This window comes from Onychomys torridus, chromosome 8 (genome assembly GCF_903995425.1).
Source record: "Onychomys torridus chromosome 8, mOncTor1.1, whole genome shotgun sequence".
Classification (NCBI taxonomy): Eukaryota; Metazoa; Chordata; class Mammalia; order Rodentia; family Cricetidae; genus Onychomys; species Onychomys torridus.
Window position 1 is genome coordinate 90,694,275 of NC_050450.1, and position 15,744 is coordinate 90,710,018.

The window sequence follows — 15,744 nt, forward strand, 5'->3', positions numbered from 1 at the left end:
GCTGTGCTTTTTCTAAGATTCTGGGTTTGAGCCATCACTGGGAGAGAGAGATGGGAGGAAGGGAAGCAAATTGGTTGACAAGTAAAAATACTTTGTAGAAATTTTACTGAAAGTTAGGCGGTAGTGGCGCACGCCTTTAATCCCAGCACTCGGGAGACAGAGACACACAGATCTCTGTGAGTTTGAGGCCAGCCTGGTTGGCAAACAAAGCGAGTTGCAGGGCAGCCAGGACTGTTACAAAGGAAACCCTTTCTCAAAAAACAAAACAAAACAAAAAATTATTACATAGAGCTCCTCAAAGAACCCCTTTTGTATAGTTTAGTGAGGTTGCTTGGAAAATACATGTATACTGATTCCTAAAGTATACAGTCCACCACTCTGTACCTTCCTTCTGTAGATGGTCATCACCAGAAAGTTCAGCATGCTTACATATTTGATACTCTGTACAGCGACTGGTCTGTCACTTGCTGTTCCACTGGTTCATCAGCGAGCTGTGTGGCTGTTCCTTTCCCTGTGGCCTTCCCATAACTGTCAGATCTTTCCCAGTAGTCTCAGAGGGAGTGTCCTTTGAGGCTAGCTTTTGTTCTGTAAAGTTTCTCTTTCAAGGCCCGCAGACCGAGTTTACCAGTCCATTTAGATTGCATTCCGTAAATTTAGACATACGTTTTTCTAAGTGTGTGCAAGCTGGTTAAAAATGAGCTCCCATGAACATAACTACAGTTGAAATAGCAGATGGACAGGTTTGGAAAACGTGAGGACGCATATCATGCTCACCAGCAGGAAGAGTAGCGTGGCTCACAGGAGCCTCTCTCTTCCCACCTGCTCCTCTCCCTCTCTCTTACTGTTTTCCAGGGGCACAGCTACGACTTTGCATTTGTCTAGGAAGGTATCAGAAGAGTTCACCAAGGGATGGGAGACAGCCCTTTTCTGGAAAATCCTTTGATTTGGATATGCCTGCTGGCCAGAATCTGCAGTTTTTAACAAGGGCCATCCACCAACTAAGTGGGCTCTATAAGCCCACTTTCCTCCTGTGAGTGCACGTACCTTTGAAGATTGCCAGCAGGGGCTGAGTGGGGTGAGACCTGTGGTTTCCAGGTATTTCCAACAATGTATAAAGTTACTATTTCCTACTAGGAAAATAATTTGTTTATTTCTGGAATTTAAAGAATGCAGAGCTACTCCAAATGACTGCCAGCATTTTTAGGAATTTTTCTTTCTTCCCTCCCCCTTTACTCTTATAATGGCACTATTAAAATATAATTCACAGGCCATACTATTCTTAAAATGTTAAATACAGTCTTAATATATGTGCCAGCAAGTTTACTTATGGGCACCTATTCAGAAGAAATGAAAACAGATTTACACAAAAACGTGCACACAGATGTTCATAACAGCATTACTCATATTAGTGAGAAAAAAAATCATTTAAATATAAGGGATAAACAGAATTTGGTATATACATATAGTAGAATACTGTTTGACAATACAACAGATAAACTGGTATATGATTAGGCCTTATGCACATGCTATGTGAGGATAAACAGACACAAAAGACCACAGATTTTAATGATTCTAGTATGAAATGTTCAGAAAAGGCAAATATCTAGAGATAGAAAGTAGGCTAGAAACCAGGCGATGCTGGCACATGCTTTTAATCCCAGCACTCAGGAGGCAGAGCCAGGCAGATCTCTGTGAGTTTGAGGCCAGCCTGGTCTACAGAGTGAGTTCCAGGACAGCCAGGACTGTTTCACAGAGAAACCCTGTCTTGGAAAATCAAAAAGAAAGAAAGGAAGGAAGGAAGGAAGGAAGAAAGGCTAGAGGTTACAAATGACATGAGGTCTTTTTAGGGTGACCAACTCTGTAAAGAACTAAAAAGCCATAGAAAGCGGACCCTTCACACACACACACACACACACACACACACACACACACACACACACACTGTCCCACATGTGTGGGCCCCTTACATGTCCCCATGTAATTGTCTTATGGCTGTCATCATATGTGTCTCCTTGACTTTGGACCAAAACCATGAGCCAAAATAAATTTATGCTCTTTTTTATGTTCTGAGGGTTGAACCCAGGCCTATCGCATGTCAAGCAAGCATTCTACCAACTAAGCCACACCCCACATGTCTTCAAAACTTAAAAAAAGAAAGGAAGGAAGGAAGGAAGGAAGGAAGGAAGGAAGGAAGGAAGAAAGAAAGAAAGAAAGAAAGAAAGAAAGAAAGAAAGAAAGAAAGAAAGAAAAAGAAAGAGAAAGGAAGGAAGGAAGGAAGGAAGAAAGAGGAAAAGTATATACTTTTAAATGAAGTCAGTAGACTTTATCTTGTTCAGAACTGAAAGTCAAAAGGACTGATTTTGGGAAAGGCTTTCTGGAGAATTGGACATAAGAAAGGATTTAAAGTAGGTATGTCTAGCCCGGCCTGGTGCCAGTACACCTTCAGTCCCAGCACTGGGGAGGCAGAGGCAATGAATCCCTATGAGTTCAAGGCCAGCCTGGTCTACAGAGTGAGTCCCAAGGCCATTCAAAGCTGCATAATGAGACCCTGTCTCAAAAAAACAAAAACAAAGGAAAAAGAAACAAAACTCTCAGGCCAGCATTCAACAACTACTCAGATCATTACCACAACAGGTTCTTCTTTTTAAGTTCTTTCAGTGTATTTATTTTATGTGTGTGTGTGCATGCATGTGCACACCATGCCATGTGTTTATTATTAATTGGTACATCAGAAGGGAAGAGATGCAGTTTCAGAGATACTGAGACAGACTTGCCCAGGGTCACACAACTAGGAAGAAAGAGAATATTTATTATCTAGATACTTATTTACCTAAGAAGACTTATTATCTATTTTTGAGACAGAGTCTTCACTATGTATCCCTGGCTGACCTGGAACTTGCTATGTAAACTGGACTGGCTTCGAACTCACAGAGGTCCACCTGCCTCTGCCTCCCGAGTGCTGGGTTTAAAGGCGTGTGCCACCACCGCCCGGCCTAAACTGACTTTCTAGTGACATTCTGTCTTTATCCCCCTGACTTACAGAAAGCTTACAGGACATGACTTACTGATTAGGAGCCAGCTACGGGTAGGTGAGTAAGTTCTGTTTTGAGTATTTATGGGAGGGGCTGTACACCTGACACTAAGTGAGAAACTTCTAACATATGTTACACATATGTATTGTGTCTCCAGTAGCTAGACCAGCTGATTATGCAGTAGCCATAAACATCCTTCCCAAAAGGGAAGCTGTCAGGCCTAGGCTGTCCAGTAAACACATACCTTCTTCCACTTTTCTGTGAATGAAAATAGGTTAGATTTAAGATATGGAAATGTGGGCTCTGTCTCCTGGTGGGAGAAACAGCAGCAGGCATGTTGCAAAAGGGGTGGGTACGCTGGGTACGCTGGTATGGGAGGAATATGTGGCCGTTGAACAATTTGCCACATTTATGTAAGATGATTGTTGCCCACTACTACCTTCTAGTAGTGGGCAACTGAAGAAGGTGGACATGTCTTTGTAATTTCAGGGACCAGAGAGCTGGCTCAGCAGTTAAGAGTGTGTACTGTTTTTGTAGAGGACTCAATCTAGCACCCATGGTTAGCACCCATGTTAGGTGGCTCACAACCAATTGTCACTCCAGTTCCAGAGGCGCTGACACCTTTTTGGGGTCTCTACTGGCCCTTGTGCTTGTAACTACACACACACACATACACACACACACACACACACACACACACACACACACACACACACACACGATGTACAAAGAATATAGGGCCTGGAGAGGTAGCTCTGCAGTTAAGGGAATGGGCTCTTGTAGAGGGTCCAGGTTTGATTCCCAGCACCCAAATGGTAGCTCACAACCAGTTTTAACTGCAGTCCCAGGGAATCTGATGCCTCTTCTGGCCTCCATGCCTACTTCACACACAGAGTACACATACATGCAAGCAAAATACCCACACACATTAAATAAATAAATAAAAATTTTAAAGAAAATAAATAAATTCTAAGCTATAACATTAAGGGTTTTACATTATTATTTATTTTTTATGTGTATGTGTGGGGGCATGTAGGAGTACTGGGATTATAGGTGCTGCTTTCATGAGTTTTGAGAATTTGAACTCAGGGCCTCATGTTTGTGGGGTGAATGTTTACCCACTGAACCATCTCTCCATCCTCTAAAGATTTTTAAAAACACAACAAAATATACCAATTTAGCCCTTTTTGTTGGTGGTGGGCTTTTGTTTGTTTTTTGAGTCAGGGTTTTTTTATGTAGTCCTGTCTGTCCTAGAACTTGCTCTATAGACCAGGCTGGCCTCAGACCCACAGAGATCCGCCTGTCTCTCCCTCCTCAGTGCTGGGGTTAAAGGCATGGACTACCACACCCAGCCCTTTTTCGTTTTTTTTTTTGTTTTGTTTTTTTTTTTGAGACAAAGTCTCTCCATGAAGACAATGTGCCACTCTCATTTAGGCATTTCCAGGTGTACACTATTAAAGCTTATACTATGAACCTGCCAACATTGTTTCAAAACTTCCTGAGCACTGTGAACAGTATCTGTAGATATTAACTAATAACTCCTATGTCTCCTGTCCATGGCCCTGATCATTTATCATCTGCTTTCCAGCTCCATGAGTTTGTTTAGATCCTTCATATCAGACCTGACACTTGTCCTTCTGTGTCCGGCTTATTCTCCATAGTTTAAAACTATTCATTTGCTTATTTGTAGAGACAGAGTCTCACTTTACAGGCCAGCCTGGCTTAGAACTTTTTTTTTTTTTTTTTAGCTGAGGATCGAACCCAGGGCCTTGAGCTTGCTAGGCAAGCGCTCTACCACTGAGCTAAATCCCCAACCCCCTGGCTTAGAACTTGTGTCCTGCCTCAGCCTCTTGGGTGCAGGTTCCACAATGCCTGGCCTTAGTATAATGTTTAAGGATCATCCATGTTGTAGTGCCTATCACAACTTCATTTCTTTTGAATAATATAGGTCCTTCCTTCCTTCCTCCCTCCCTCCCTTCCTTCCTTCCTTCCTTCCTCCCTCCCTCTCTCCCTTCTTCCCTTTTTTGTTTGTTTTTAAGATTTATTCATTTATTATGTATACAGTGATCTGTCTGCACATATCCCAGAAGAGGGTGCCAGATCTCATTACAGATGGTTGTGAGCCACCATGTGGTTGCTGGGAATTGAACTCAGGACCTTTGGAAGAGCAGCCAGTGCCCTTAACCTCTGAGCCATCTCTCCAGCCCCTCTTTCTTAGTTTTTTGTTTGTTTGTTTGTTTGTTTGTTTGTTTTGTTGTTTTTTGAGACAGGGTTTCTCTGTAGCATTGGAGCCTGTCCTGGACTAGCTCTGTAGACCAGGCTGGCCTCGAACTCACAAAGATCCACCTGCCTCTGCCTCCCAAGTGTTGGGATTATAGGCGTGCACCACCACCGCCCGACTTCTTAGTTTTTTTGAGACAGGCTTTCTCTGTATCCTGTCTGTCCTGGAACTTGTTCTCTAGACCAGGTTGGCCTCGAACTCAGAGATCCACCTGCTTCTACATCCCAAGTGCAGTGTATTCTTAACCATTGAGACATCTCTCCAGTCCTATGTATTACATTTTGCTTATTCACTCATGTGTTTGGATTTTCTACCTTTTGTCCACATTGTTGTGGACAGTCCTACAGGGAACATTATGTGGATATCTATCTGAATGCCTGTTCTCAGTCCTCTGGCAACAGATACTTAGGAGTGGAATTGTCGGCCCTATGATAACTCTTTGTTTAGCTTTTCAAGGAATCTAATAACCTAAGTGCCAGGTTCCCCTCAAGTCACACTTCTGGAGCATCCTCATCTTATACGTTCATGATGTCAGTAGCTTCAGATGGGCACAGGGAGTCTTACTCCCCAGAACTGAACAGATGTGTAAAGCAGGGCTTTTCATTTCCCAGATGCCGCTTGTTACTCACCTGCCACCACACCTTGTTTATCTCCATCTTCTCTCCCCACACGAATTTGTGCTGGACACATTTATTATTAACACCAGTTAGGATTTGTGCTGGACAGAGAGGGACTGAGGCAGACAGAGTGAGTGTGGGGGGTGTGGGGTGTGTGTGGGGGGGTGGGGGGTGTGTGTGTGGGGTGTCTGACTGACACTGACTGTATAGACCAACTGGCATACAACTCACTATGTAGACACGGGACCTGAGTGCTGGATTAAAGGCGTGGGTTGCCATGTCTCGCTCATTGTATAACACGGAAAAACAATGGCCCAACCAACCACTCTAATGTCCTTTCTTCATGTAATCTCACATTGTCAAAGGACTCAGAGCATATGGCCTTCTGCTGCTGGGTCAGGGACAGCAGTTCCTGGAGGCAAAACCTGAATTGTATATATAAACCTATCCCATTTCAGGATGACGTCTTCTTGAGGGCTTCAGTTCAGAACTGCATTTAGTCTATTTAAAGACATTGATTCTGGAACTTCTGGCAGCAAAGATTTCCTTTCCCAGCCTCCTGATATTGACAATTCTACATCTGCTTTTTGGTTTTCAGCCATCCCTGTGATCTGGTTTCAGGTAATTGAGGGTTTTCTAAGCAAAGAAGTAAGTTACATTGTGTCCAGCCCCAGAGAAACAAAGGCAGAGTGATGGGACAAGCTGTAGAGACTGCCCCAGCCCCAGGGAGGTCAGGACTACCCTGGAGAGTCTCAACAACAGGCACATCAGGACCTCACAGAAACCCCTAGAGTGGGGCAGACCTTTGTGGGGTAGGAAAGCATGTTCAGTAAGCAAAGGAGGTAGGCTTTGGCGAATACTATGGCAGCCTCTGGGTTGATTTCATCACGTTTACATTCAGGGATTGAGACTGTTTGATCATAGCCCTGGGTCTAAGCTGCTCAGCATCCTGCTCTCTGTGCTCTGTCTCTTCCATACTATGTCCCTCCTCCTCCTCCCCCTCCTCCTCCCTTCTCCTTCCCCTCCTCCTCCCTCCTCCTCCCCCTTCACTTTTACCACCACCTGTCCACTATGTCACTTTTTATGGGGACTTCAGAGTTACAGGTTTAGAAATAGAAGAACCCTTTGCAAAGCTGGAAAGCCAGGTGGGATTGTTCTGGGCTTGGACAGGAGTGTCCTGAAGCCGCAGCAGTTTCCCTGTTCTCTTGAATGGAGGGCCTAGAGTTGATACAACACACACCCCCCTTTTCTTTATTTTTGGTTTTTGAAGCAAGTGTTTTATACAGCTTTGAACTGCTGTGTAGCCAAAGGTGACCTTTGAACTTCTGATCTTTCTATCTTCGTCTTCCAGTGTTGTGGCCACCACACCTGGTTTTATACCAGACTGGGGATTGAACCCAGGACTTGGTGCCTGATAGGCAAGCACTCTGCCAACTCAGCTACATGTCTTGGTTTTGTTGTTGTTGTTGTTATGTTTTAAATTCTTACTTTTATGTGTGTAAGTGTTTGCCTGCATGTATATGTGTGCACCAATATGTGTGCAGTGCCCAAAGAGACCAGAAGAGGGCATCAGATCCCCTGGAGCTGGAGTTAAAGACACCTGTGAGCCACCATGTAGGTTCTGGGAATCAAACCCTGGACCTCTGCAAGAGCAGCCAGTACTCTTAACTGCTGAGCATCTCTCCAGCCCCATGTCTCATTTTCAACTTAGAGTATACTCTGGCTCTATTCCTTTAAGGCTTACATTCCTATTTGTTGTTTAATTTAGGCTAATAATAAAACTTCTATGAAGATACACTGTTGCCATCACATTAGGACAAGACTTCCAAAACACAAAGTTAAAGAAATTCAGGGAGGGTGTGGGTGGTTGGGGGACATGCCAGGCAGATCTCTGTAAGTTCAAAGCCTACACAGCTCGTTCTGAGACAGCCAATGCTATACAAAGAAACTGTCTCAAAAACCAAAAGGAAAAAAATACCTCAAATGAAGCATTTACTATATCACCGTGATACCTAAAGAGGGTCTTCGAATGTCTGTGATGGTTTGACCTCAGATGAACCACAGTGGCTATACATATAGCTCTACCAGGGTATAGATTGTAGCTCCCTGGGTAGCTTAAACTTACGTGTAGCTCCATCATTTCCTCCTAAACATTCCCTGGACTCTGATTTGTGCCTATCCTCAGATGTCACTGCTCCAGGTTTCTGAGGGACATAACCCACCTTATCACTTCACTGCAAACATCTGTATGTGTGTTATGCTTCCTTGGCATGCCTCACCGCTCTTCTCTTCCTGTCCGATGTCTTTGGGGAAGGAGCTACTGCAGAAGGCCATCAGAGGCCAGGTGAACTGGAGCAAGGGGGGACCGAGTGGATAGTACCAGGCAATGTGTGGTTACCCAGTACTACAGTACAGATAAGCCACACACATGGTCCAGATGAACACATGCCATTCAAGTTAAGTGATAAGAGAAAACTCATTGAAGTAAAACCAAGATGCCTGAAACTCGGCTCAGAGGCCATGAACCTGAAGTCTCAGCTACTCAAGGGGCTAAAGTGGGTGGGCTGTTTCAGCTCAGAAGTTCATGGCCAACCTCAGCATCATAGTACAAACCGTGTGTGTGTGTGTGTGTGTGTGTGTGTGTGTGTGTGTGTGTGTGTGTGTGTATGAAGCTATCAGGCCCCTGACTATAAAGAGGGAGATGGTGTTGCCAGCATAGCTTCCTGGTATTCATGTATGTGCTTCTGTGTGCAGACAGCCCTCCTCACAGAGGCTCCTTAGAGTCAAGTCACAAAGTAGCCAGATCCAAACAGGAGGCCCCGTCACCGGTCCATCCCATCATCCTGGCCTACTGTGTGGAGGCTAGGGTGTGTCTTTGTCTTCCTAGGGGTGGGGTCTCCAGGCACTGTGCTTTCTCCTGTGCCTCCCCAGGGAGCCCCCCTCAGCTCTCATTTGCCCATCCCCATCCTGCTCTAGCCTCAAGCCTCTGCTGTGTCGTTTTGGGGAAGAAACTGTGGAGGTGGCACAGGAAACAGCCTCCTGACCAGTTCCTGCTCTCGGGAGTGAAGCTCCTGCAGGTGAGGAATGTCACCTTTAAGAGGAGTGGTGAGCCTGTAGGCGTCTGAGAGCCAGACACCAGAAATGCTCAGTTACTCTGTGGCTCCACAGGGTGGGAGGGTTTGGGAAAGTGGGGTAGCAGGCAGCCCAAGAGTGGGTTGTGGGTGAAGCAATTAGACAAGGACCTGGAACATTTTAATTAATATAGCTGTCCTCCAGCTAATTCCATGGTTGTTCTGGTCCCATCTTAAAAGTAATGAAGTAACCCTGAAACTGGTGGCCACTCTTCATTTAGTTTACCCTATGATTAGGGAATCACCTACTTACTACCCACAAAGTTCTGCCCTGTTGGACAAATGAGGAAGCGTTGTGTAAACTCCACGGTCTGCTCCAAAATGAACATCAAGGCCCATATTCCAGCCCAGTGTAGCCTAACAGTCAGTTCTCTGTCCTCGCATCTAAAAGATCTGTTTGCTGTGGCATAAGTTGACCCTGAATACTTGTCTAGAAGAGTTGGTAATGGAAGATCGTATCCCCTGCTCCACTCTGAACCAGGTTTTCCCTGATCTGTTTTATGGGCTTGGTCCAGATAGGCCTTGGGTGTGTCAAGATCTTCCAGGGCCCCAAGGGTTGTGAAGACTTTCCTGGTCCGGCATGAGGAGACTTCATCTCACTGACATGTCAGCCCTCTCCGACTTGACCTGAGTGCCCGCTGGGTCGTCCACCTGAGGACACACCTGTGTGAATCAGGCCTCTCCCCCAGGCACTACCGTGGTTATAGTTGACAGTCCTTGGTGAGTCAGGAAAGACCTCGTCAAAAATGGAATTGCATCCATCACTCTACAAGAGCATGAGACCGAGGTCCTTACCTGTTGTCCCTAAATGCAGAGGTGACGTTTAGCCACAAGATGGCAGACAAGGCTGGTGTGGTCAAGCAGGCCAAAGCTAGAGTCCATACAGGAAAGCTTCTGTACTGGGTAGATGGTGGAAGCCTTGCCCTCAGCCCTGTCTTCTCTAGAGACACGCAGGTGCACATGCAGAGCTGTCCTTCAGGTCTCTGTGGACAGAGAGACAAGAACAAAAGGCCAAGGTAGGTCATCCTGCTCCAGAGGACAGCTGGTCATTTCCACCACCCAGATTGGTGTTTCCTGTTCATGCAGCGCTGCAGTTACATGAATGTTTCCTGTCTATAGCTCTCTCTCTCTGCTGTGGTTCATTTACAATGCTGAAACATTCACTGTGGCCTGGGCCAGGGGCTGCCTCCGGGTTGTCCTGGCCCAGATAAAACGTGCAAATGCACCTGCCCTGCTGGCCAGGAACAGCTCTTGGCCTGCGAATGAGCCTACAGATTGTACGGGTGGGGGAGGGTGCTATAGCTCCACTCACTGCCATCTTCCGAACGCTTCTTTGGCTTTTCCTTCTCTGGGGTTAGAACCATGCATACCCCCATAGAGAGCCCAAGCTTTGGCTGGGTATGTGGCTCAGTGATAGAGTGCTTGCCTAGCAGGCACAAGGGCCCAGGTTCAGTAGGCAGCAAACAAGTTAAATGGCTAATTAAATAAAAATACTAAGAGAGCCGGCGGCACTTGGGAGGCAGAGGCAGGGAGATCTCAGTGAATTCAAGGACAGCCTGGGCTACAAAGAGTTCCAGGACAACCTGGACTACACAGAGAAACCGTGTCTTCAAAACAAAAACAAGGGGTTGGGAATTTAGCTCAGTGGTAAAGTGCTTGCCTAGCAAGCGCAAGGCCCTGGGTTCGGTCCTCAGCTCCAGCAAAAAAAAAAAAAAAAAAAAAAAAAAAATTACTAGGAGAGCCCAGGCTCACGTAAGGTCACAGTATCTTTATCAAGCGTAACTCAGAAAAATTCAAACTTCAGACCTGTGTTGTCGTCCAGAGCAGAACTAACAATCCCAAACCACGTCCAGACATAATGAGGGCTTAGCCTGACACTGCCCTTTCCATAGCCTAGTCAAGGAGTCTGAGTGTGTGTGTGTGTGTGTGTGTGTGTGTGTGTGTGTGTGTGTGTGTAGTGGGGGTGGCTTGCTTCTGTTTAATAGGTTTATTTTTTTTTTTAGTACTTTTTTTTGGAGCTGAGGATCAAACCCAGGGCTTTGCGCTTGCTAGGCAAGCGCTCTACCACTGAGCTAAATCCCTAACCCCTTTAATAGGTTTATATTCAAAATTAGAAAAGATACACGAGAAAGTTTCCACCCCCAACTCCCGTTCCCTAGCCACTGGGCTCTCCCTGATATAAGCAGTATGAACAGATTATCAGGGCTCTAGCACTTCATTCACAACCAATATGTAAGAAATCCTCCCCTGCCGGGCTAAAGGTTTCACTCAGAGAGAGCACTTGTCTAGTACACACCAAACCCTGAGTTTGAACTCAGAAACAAACAAACAAACAAAATCCTTTTGTGAGAATACATGGTATTGTACTTTGCTTTAACATAATCATTTTGTAGTCTTTTGGAATGAGTTTTGGATATTATCTGTACGCCCCAACTCTTTGGCTTTTTTTTTCAATTATTTTTATTTTATGTGCATTGGTGTTTTGCCTGCATGCATCTCTGTGTGAGGGTGTCAAACCTTGGAGTTACAGACAGTTGTGAGCTGCCATGTGGGTGCTGGGAATTGAACCTGGGTCCTCTAGAAGAGCAGCCAGTACTCTTAACCGCTGAGCCATCTCTCCAGCTCCCTCCACCTATGTTTTTTAAGATTTATTTTTAATTTTTAATTATGTGTCTGGGTGGGTATGTGCACATGAGTATAGGTGCTGTAGGAACCAGAGGCCACAGAGCCCCCTGAGCTGGAGTTACAGGCAGTTGTGAGTTGCCCTGTGAGTTCTGGGAACCGAGTCTGCAAGAGTAGTTAGCACACACTTGACAGCTGAGCCGTCTCTCCAGCACCGCCCCCCATTCAGTTTTGAATATCAGCCCAAATTGACCTTGATTTTAATATTGGTTTTGACTTACCAAACAGGATCTGGGAAACAAATGTCCACTGTCTTTGCCCTGGTCCTAGAAAGTGGTCTGGGATGGCAGCAGCTTCTAGAAAATAAAAGCTGTGGTGAGCGCCCACTCTGAGGGGCCTTTCGTTTCACTGAGATCACACTCCTCACAGCAGGGCAGCTCCAGTTTCCACCTGGGCCTGAGGAATCTCAAAGCTTTGCTCCACTCTGCTCACCTTCTGTCCAGGGAGCCACCAGCAGGATCTGCACCGTGGCCCTGGGAGGCTCTGCCCAGGTCCACTCCAGCTCACAGCCTGAGACTGCAGCCCTCCAACAGCCGGAGGCAAAGTGCAGCATCTCACCCTCCCAGGCCCAGATCCTCGACCCCCGTTATTCCCATACATCCTTAACCTATTTTCCCTCCCCTTTAGGGAACGCGTCCAGGAACAGAGTCAAGAACACAGAAAGGTCAGTGTAGTAGCTTTCCTCATCTAATTGCGATCCCTCCCCCTATAAACACTTCCCCACGGCTCCCTCTGAGGCAGCATCTGCTCACTTTTCTGTGGCAGGAAGCAAGTCCAGCTTGTGTTGCCCCCTCATGTTTCCAGGGCTCAAGCCTTGGATCTCTGGGGAGACAGAAGTCCATCCAAGTGCAAGCACAATGCTGTTAGGCCCCAGCTAGGCCCCAGCCAGGACCCCATGCAGGAGGAGCTCTAGCTCCTGCAGTTCCTGCTGTTATGCACTGAAGTTCAGCATCCTTTTCCTTCTGATTCAGTAGCAGTTTGGGGTGGGCAGTTTCACAGCTGCCTACCGTTTTCAGAAATGCCAAACTCTCTGGAACTGACAACCAGGCAGATTGATGGACTCTGTCTCCCGGCTCCTCTTGGACAGCGGGAGCTTTCTCCCCTGGATGTGTCTCCCAAAGCTGCTCTTTGGGTGGCATTTATCCGTGAACAAGCAGGAGCTAAGAAAAGTTGCTTGGCACTTCCTCATGTTCTAAATTCAAGGAATTCTATGGGGGACTTGATTTTAATCACTGTCTTAGTTAATTAGAGAGACAAGAAATTATCCCCTGAAAGTAATTAATGGAGCCGTTAACCAAGGAGAAAAGGCTGCCTTTTGCTTGGGTGTTAGGATGGCCCCCAGTGGGGCGGGGACTGTGGGTCACCAGCTTCTTTGGGGAAAATGTGGCTGTCAGTTCTGGCTTCCAGCCTGCCAGCTCCGTCTTCAGCAGCACTCCTGGTGACTGAGTAGACAGAACGGGTCCCGATGCTGTGAACTAAACTGCAAACACCTAGCTGGTAGGGGTGAGTCTCATAGTTTGTTGATCCCCAGTTTGTCTCTTCGGCCCCCTTTGCCTTTGCCCTGATTATCCGGAAGCAGCGTTCACCTGCGGTGGTTTTCTATCACCCACCCTGCTCTTAAAATCACAAACACTGCTTTTTCCTGTTTCTGTTTGCTTTATGGAGTCTCAGTGTGTAGCCCTGACTGGCTTCAGACATGTTGTGGTCCGCCTGCCTGGCTGCCTCAGTGCTGGGGTTTCAATTGTGACACCATACCTTCCTGGCACCACACTTTCTACATCCCTTGATGTCTGTTTTCCCCACAAACAAATAAACAAACAACAAAAACAAGTCATCATGGAGACTTCTGCCGACAATGTTCTCAGGTCGATTCTGAGGCACCTGGATCCAAGGTCTAGGAAGGACCTGGCACACTGGAGGATGTCACCCTTGCTTTCACTAGAAACTGCCAGGGCCTGGTTACTCCCATCAGCCAACTTTCTAACAGAGATGGCATCCTTGGAAGTTGGCAGCCTGCGAACCCCACACAAGCCCTGTGTCCTACTGAGGGAGGGCATGTCTAGGGTTATAGGACCATCCTGTGGCCTGCCCCTCAGTAATGTGACTCTGTCTCCCTGGGCTAGAGGCTGAGGAGGTGGGGGTGGGGAGCACTTCGCCTCTGCCAAATGGAACGGCATGGGCTCTTAAGCTTTGGCAGGGACATGCCTCTCCGAGAATTTCCGGTGTGTGTGGTGCAGCCTGCTCTGGGACAGACGGGTAGCTAACGCCTGCATTCTTCCCTTTACAGTGGTCAGACTGAAGGCACCCTTCCCCAAAGATGAAGGTGGGAGTTGGTGAGTGAAACCTCCCTGCTCTCTGCTTGTCCCCACAGGAAGGAGGGAAAGGTACTCATGGGACCCCAGGTGACATAGAACATGTACCTTGGTGTTCCTGGGAAGCCACTCTGTCCAACTGTCAGAAGACTCACACAGACTAGGGGAGGTAACATCTGATGCTCCTTGCAATGAGTCAGAGGATAATGATCCTGTATGAATTACCTCCATTTAATACTGTTTTTAGGAGCCTGTGATGCCGTGCAGGCTCATGACTGCTGCTGCGGTCTGCCAGGGTATATGCCGATGCTTACTGTTGAATTATTCCTGGCGTGGTCATAGCAGTAGGACACTGTACCCTCCTGACTGAAGGTGTGGGACGTGGCACTGGGGTTTCCCTTACACTCAGTGAAGCCTTGCTGGGTGAAAACGTGAGAGCCTATCCTTGGCCTAGTAGGAAAAACTGAAGTTGGAAAAAACAAGGGAAAAGTGTACTGCCATTTTCCTAGCCAACTGTGCTGCAAGAATTGAAGTCGGGACCCCTAACTGCCCTGTCTCCACCTCGACCTCTCTGTCCTCCATAATGGCCTGTCTTGTCAAAAACAGGACAGCTACTTACTGGTGATATTAACCTGACAAGCTCTTAGAAGCCATATTGCTTATTGAGTCTTCAGAAAGTACTAGATCAAAAGCATGTGCAAATCTGTAATTTTTTTTAGTTTACTAAAGGAACTAAGTCCATGTTTGCCTGGGATAGGAATTTTCTGTGCCCTTCAGTCTCAGGAGGGCAGTTAATAACAGCCGGAGCTTACATGGTGCTCATTCCCCCAAAGGACCCCGGCTCCCTCAGAGTCTGAAGACCATACAGAGCAAATTTGTTGGCCCAAAGTACATGGAAAGAACACAGGGAGGGTATTCGGACACTGCCTTTCCAATGAGATTGGGCACGTGTCCTTCAACCCCCATCTCCTTCACAACCAGGATGGACACAGGAAACTGGTACTGGGGCTACAGCAGAAAGTGTAGGCAGGAACGAATAGCATTGCGGACGGACGGAACGAATAGCATTGCGGACGGACGGACGGAGGGGAGGCACACCTTGTCTGCCCCGATCGTGGGCCAGAGAGCAGACGGTGCAGCTCTGTAGCATGTGCTCAACAAAGCTCGTTAGCCCGACCAACTTCAAGTCTGTAAGAGCAGAGACAAAATGTCACTCAGGAAGAAGACAGAAAGGTGCTAGAGCTGCGGGTACTCGTTTCTCCTTGACAGTCCAAGAAGACCCATTTCTTAATTCCCTCCTGAGGCTACAGACTTTCATCTTACCACAGGAGCCCATGGGACTGCGCTCTGCCCCTCCAGAGCACAGGCTGGTATAACCAAATGGTGTGCCTGGCATTGACCTCAGTCAGCAGGGTTTGCCAAATACACACAAATCATTTCTGGCCCTAGAAGTGTCTTGAATGCTTGCAACTCAAGGCAAACTGCCAGTTCGAACCACTCAGTGCAGGTCTAGCTATCCAGAACCTTCTCCAGGCCTCTCCTCTCTACCCAACAGTAGCTCCAATTGGGTGTGGTGGCATATACTTATAATCCCTGCTCTGGGGAGGTAGGGGTAAAAAGGATCACGTGTGTGAGGCCAGTCTCAGACACAGTGAATTCAAGGCCAACCTGGGCTACATAATGAGACTC

The 15,744-nt window shown here is 46.9% G+C and overlaps 1 protein-coding gene across 2 annotated transcripts in view; it reads left to right on the top strand.

Moving 5' to 3' along the window:
• Dbf4b (DBF4 zinc finger B) overlaps window positions 1-15,744 on the top strand; it is a 44,260-nt gene that overhangs the window by 25,554 nt on the left and 2,962 nt on the right. Inside the window, exons 3-7 of one of the 2 annotated variants that reach the window (XM_036198216.1) lie at window positions 853-1,030; window positions 3,043-3,089; window positions 8,907-9,007; window positions 12,371-12,407; window positions 14,031-14,076. In XM_036198216.1, coding sequence (XP_036054109.1) covers window positions 853-1,030; window positions 3,043-3,089; window positions 8,907-9,007; window positions 12,371-12,407; window positions 14,031-14,076 — 409 coding nt within the window. The remainder of the gene's footprint in view (window positions 1-852; window positions 1,031-3,042; window positions 3,090-8,906; window positions 9,008-12,370; window positions 12,408-14,030; window positions 14,077-15,744) is intronic. The other variant, XM_036198217.1, reaches the window with a different exon arrangement.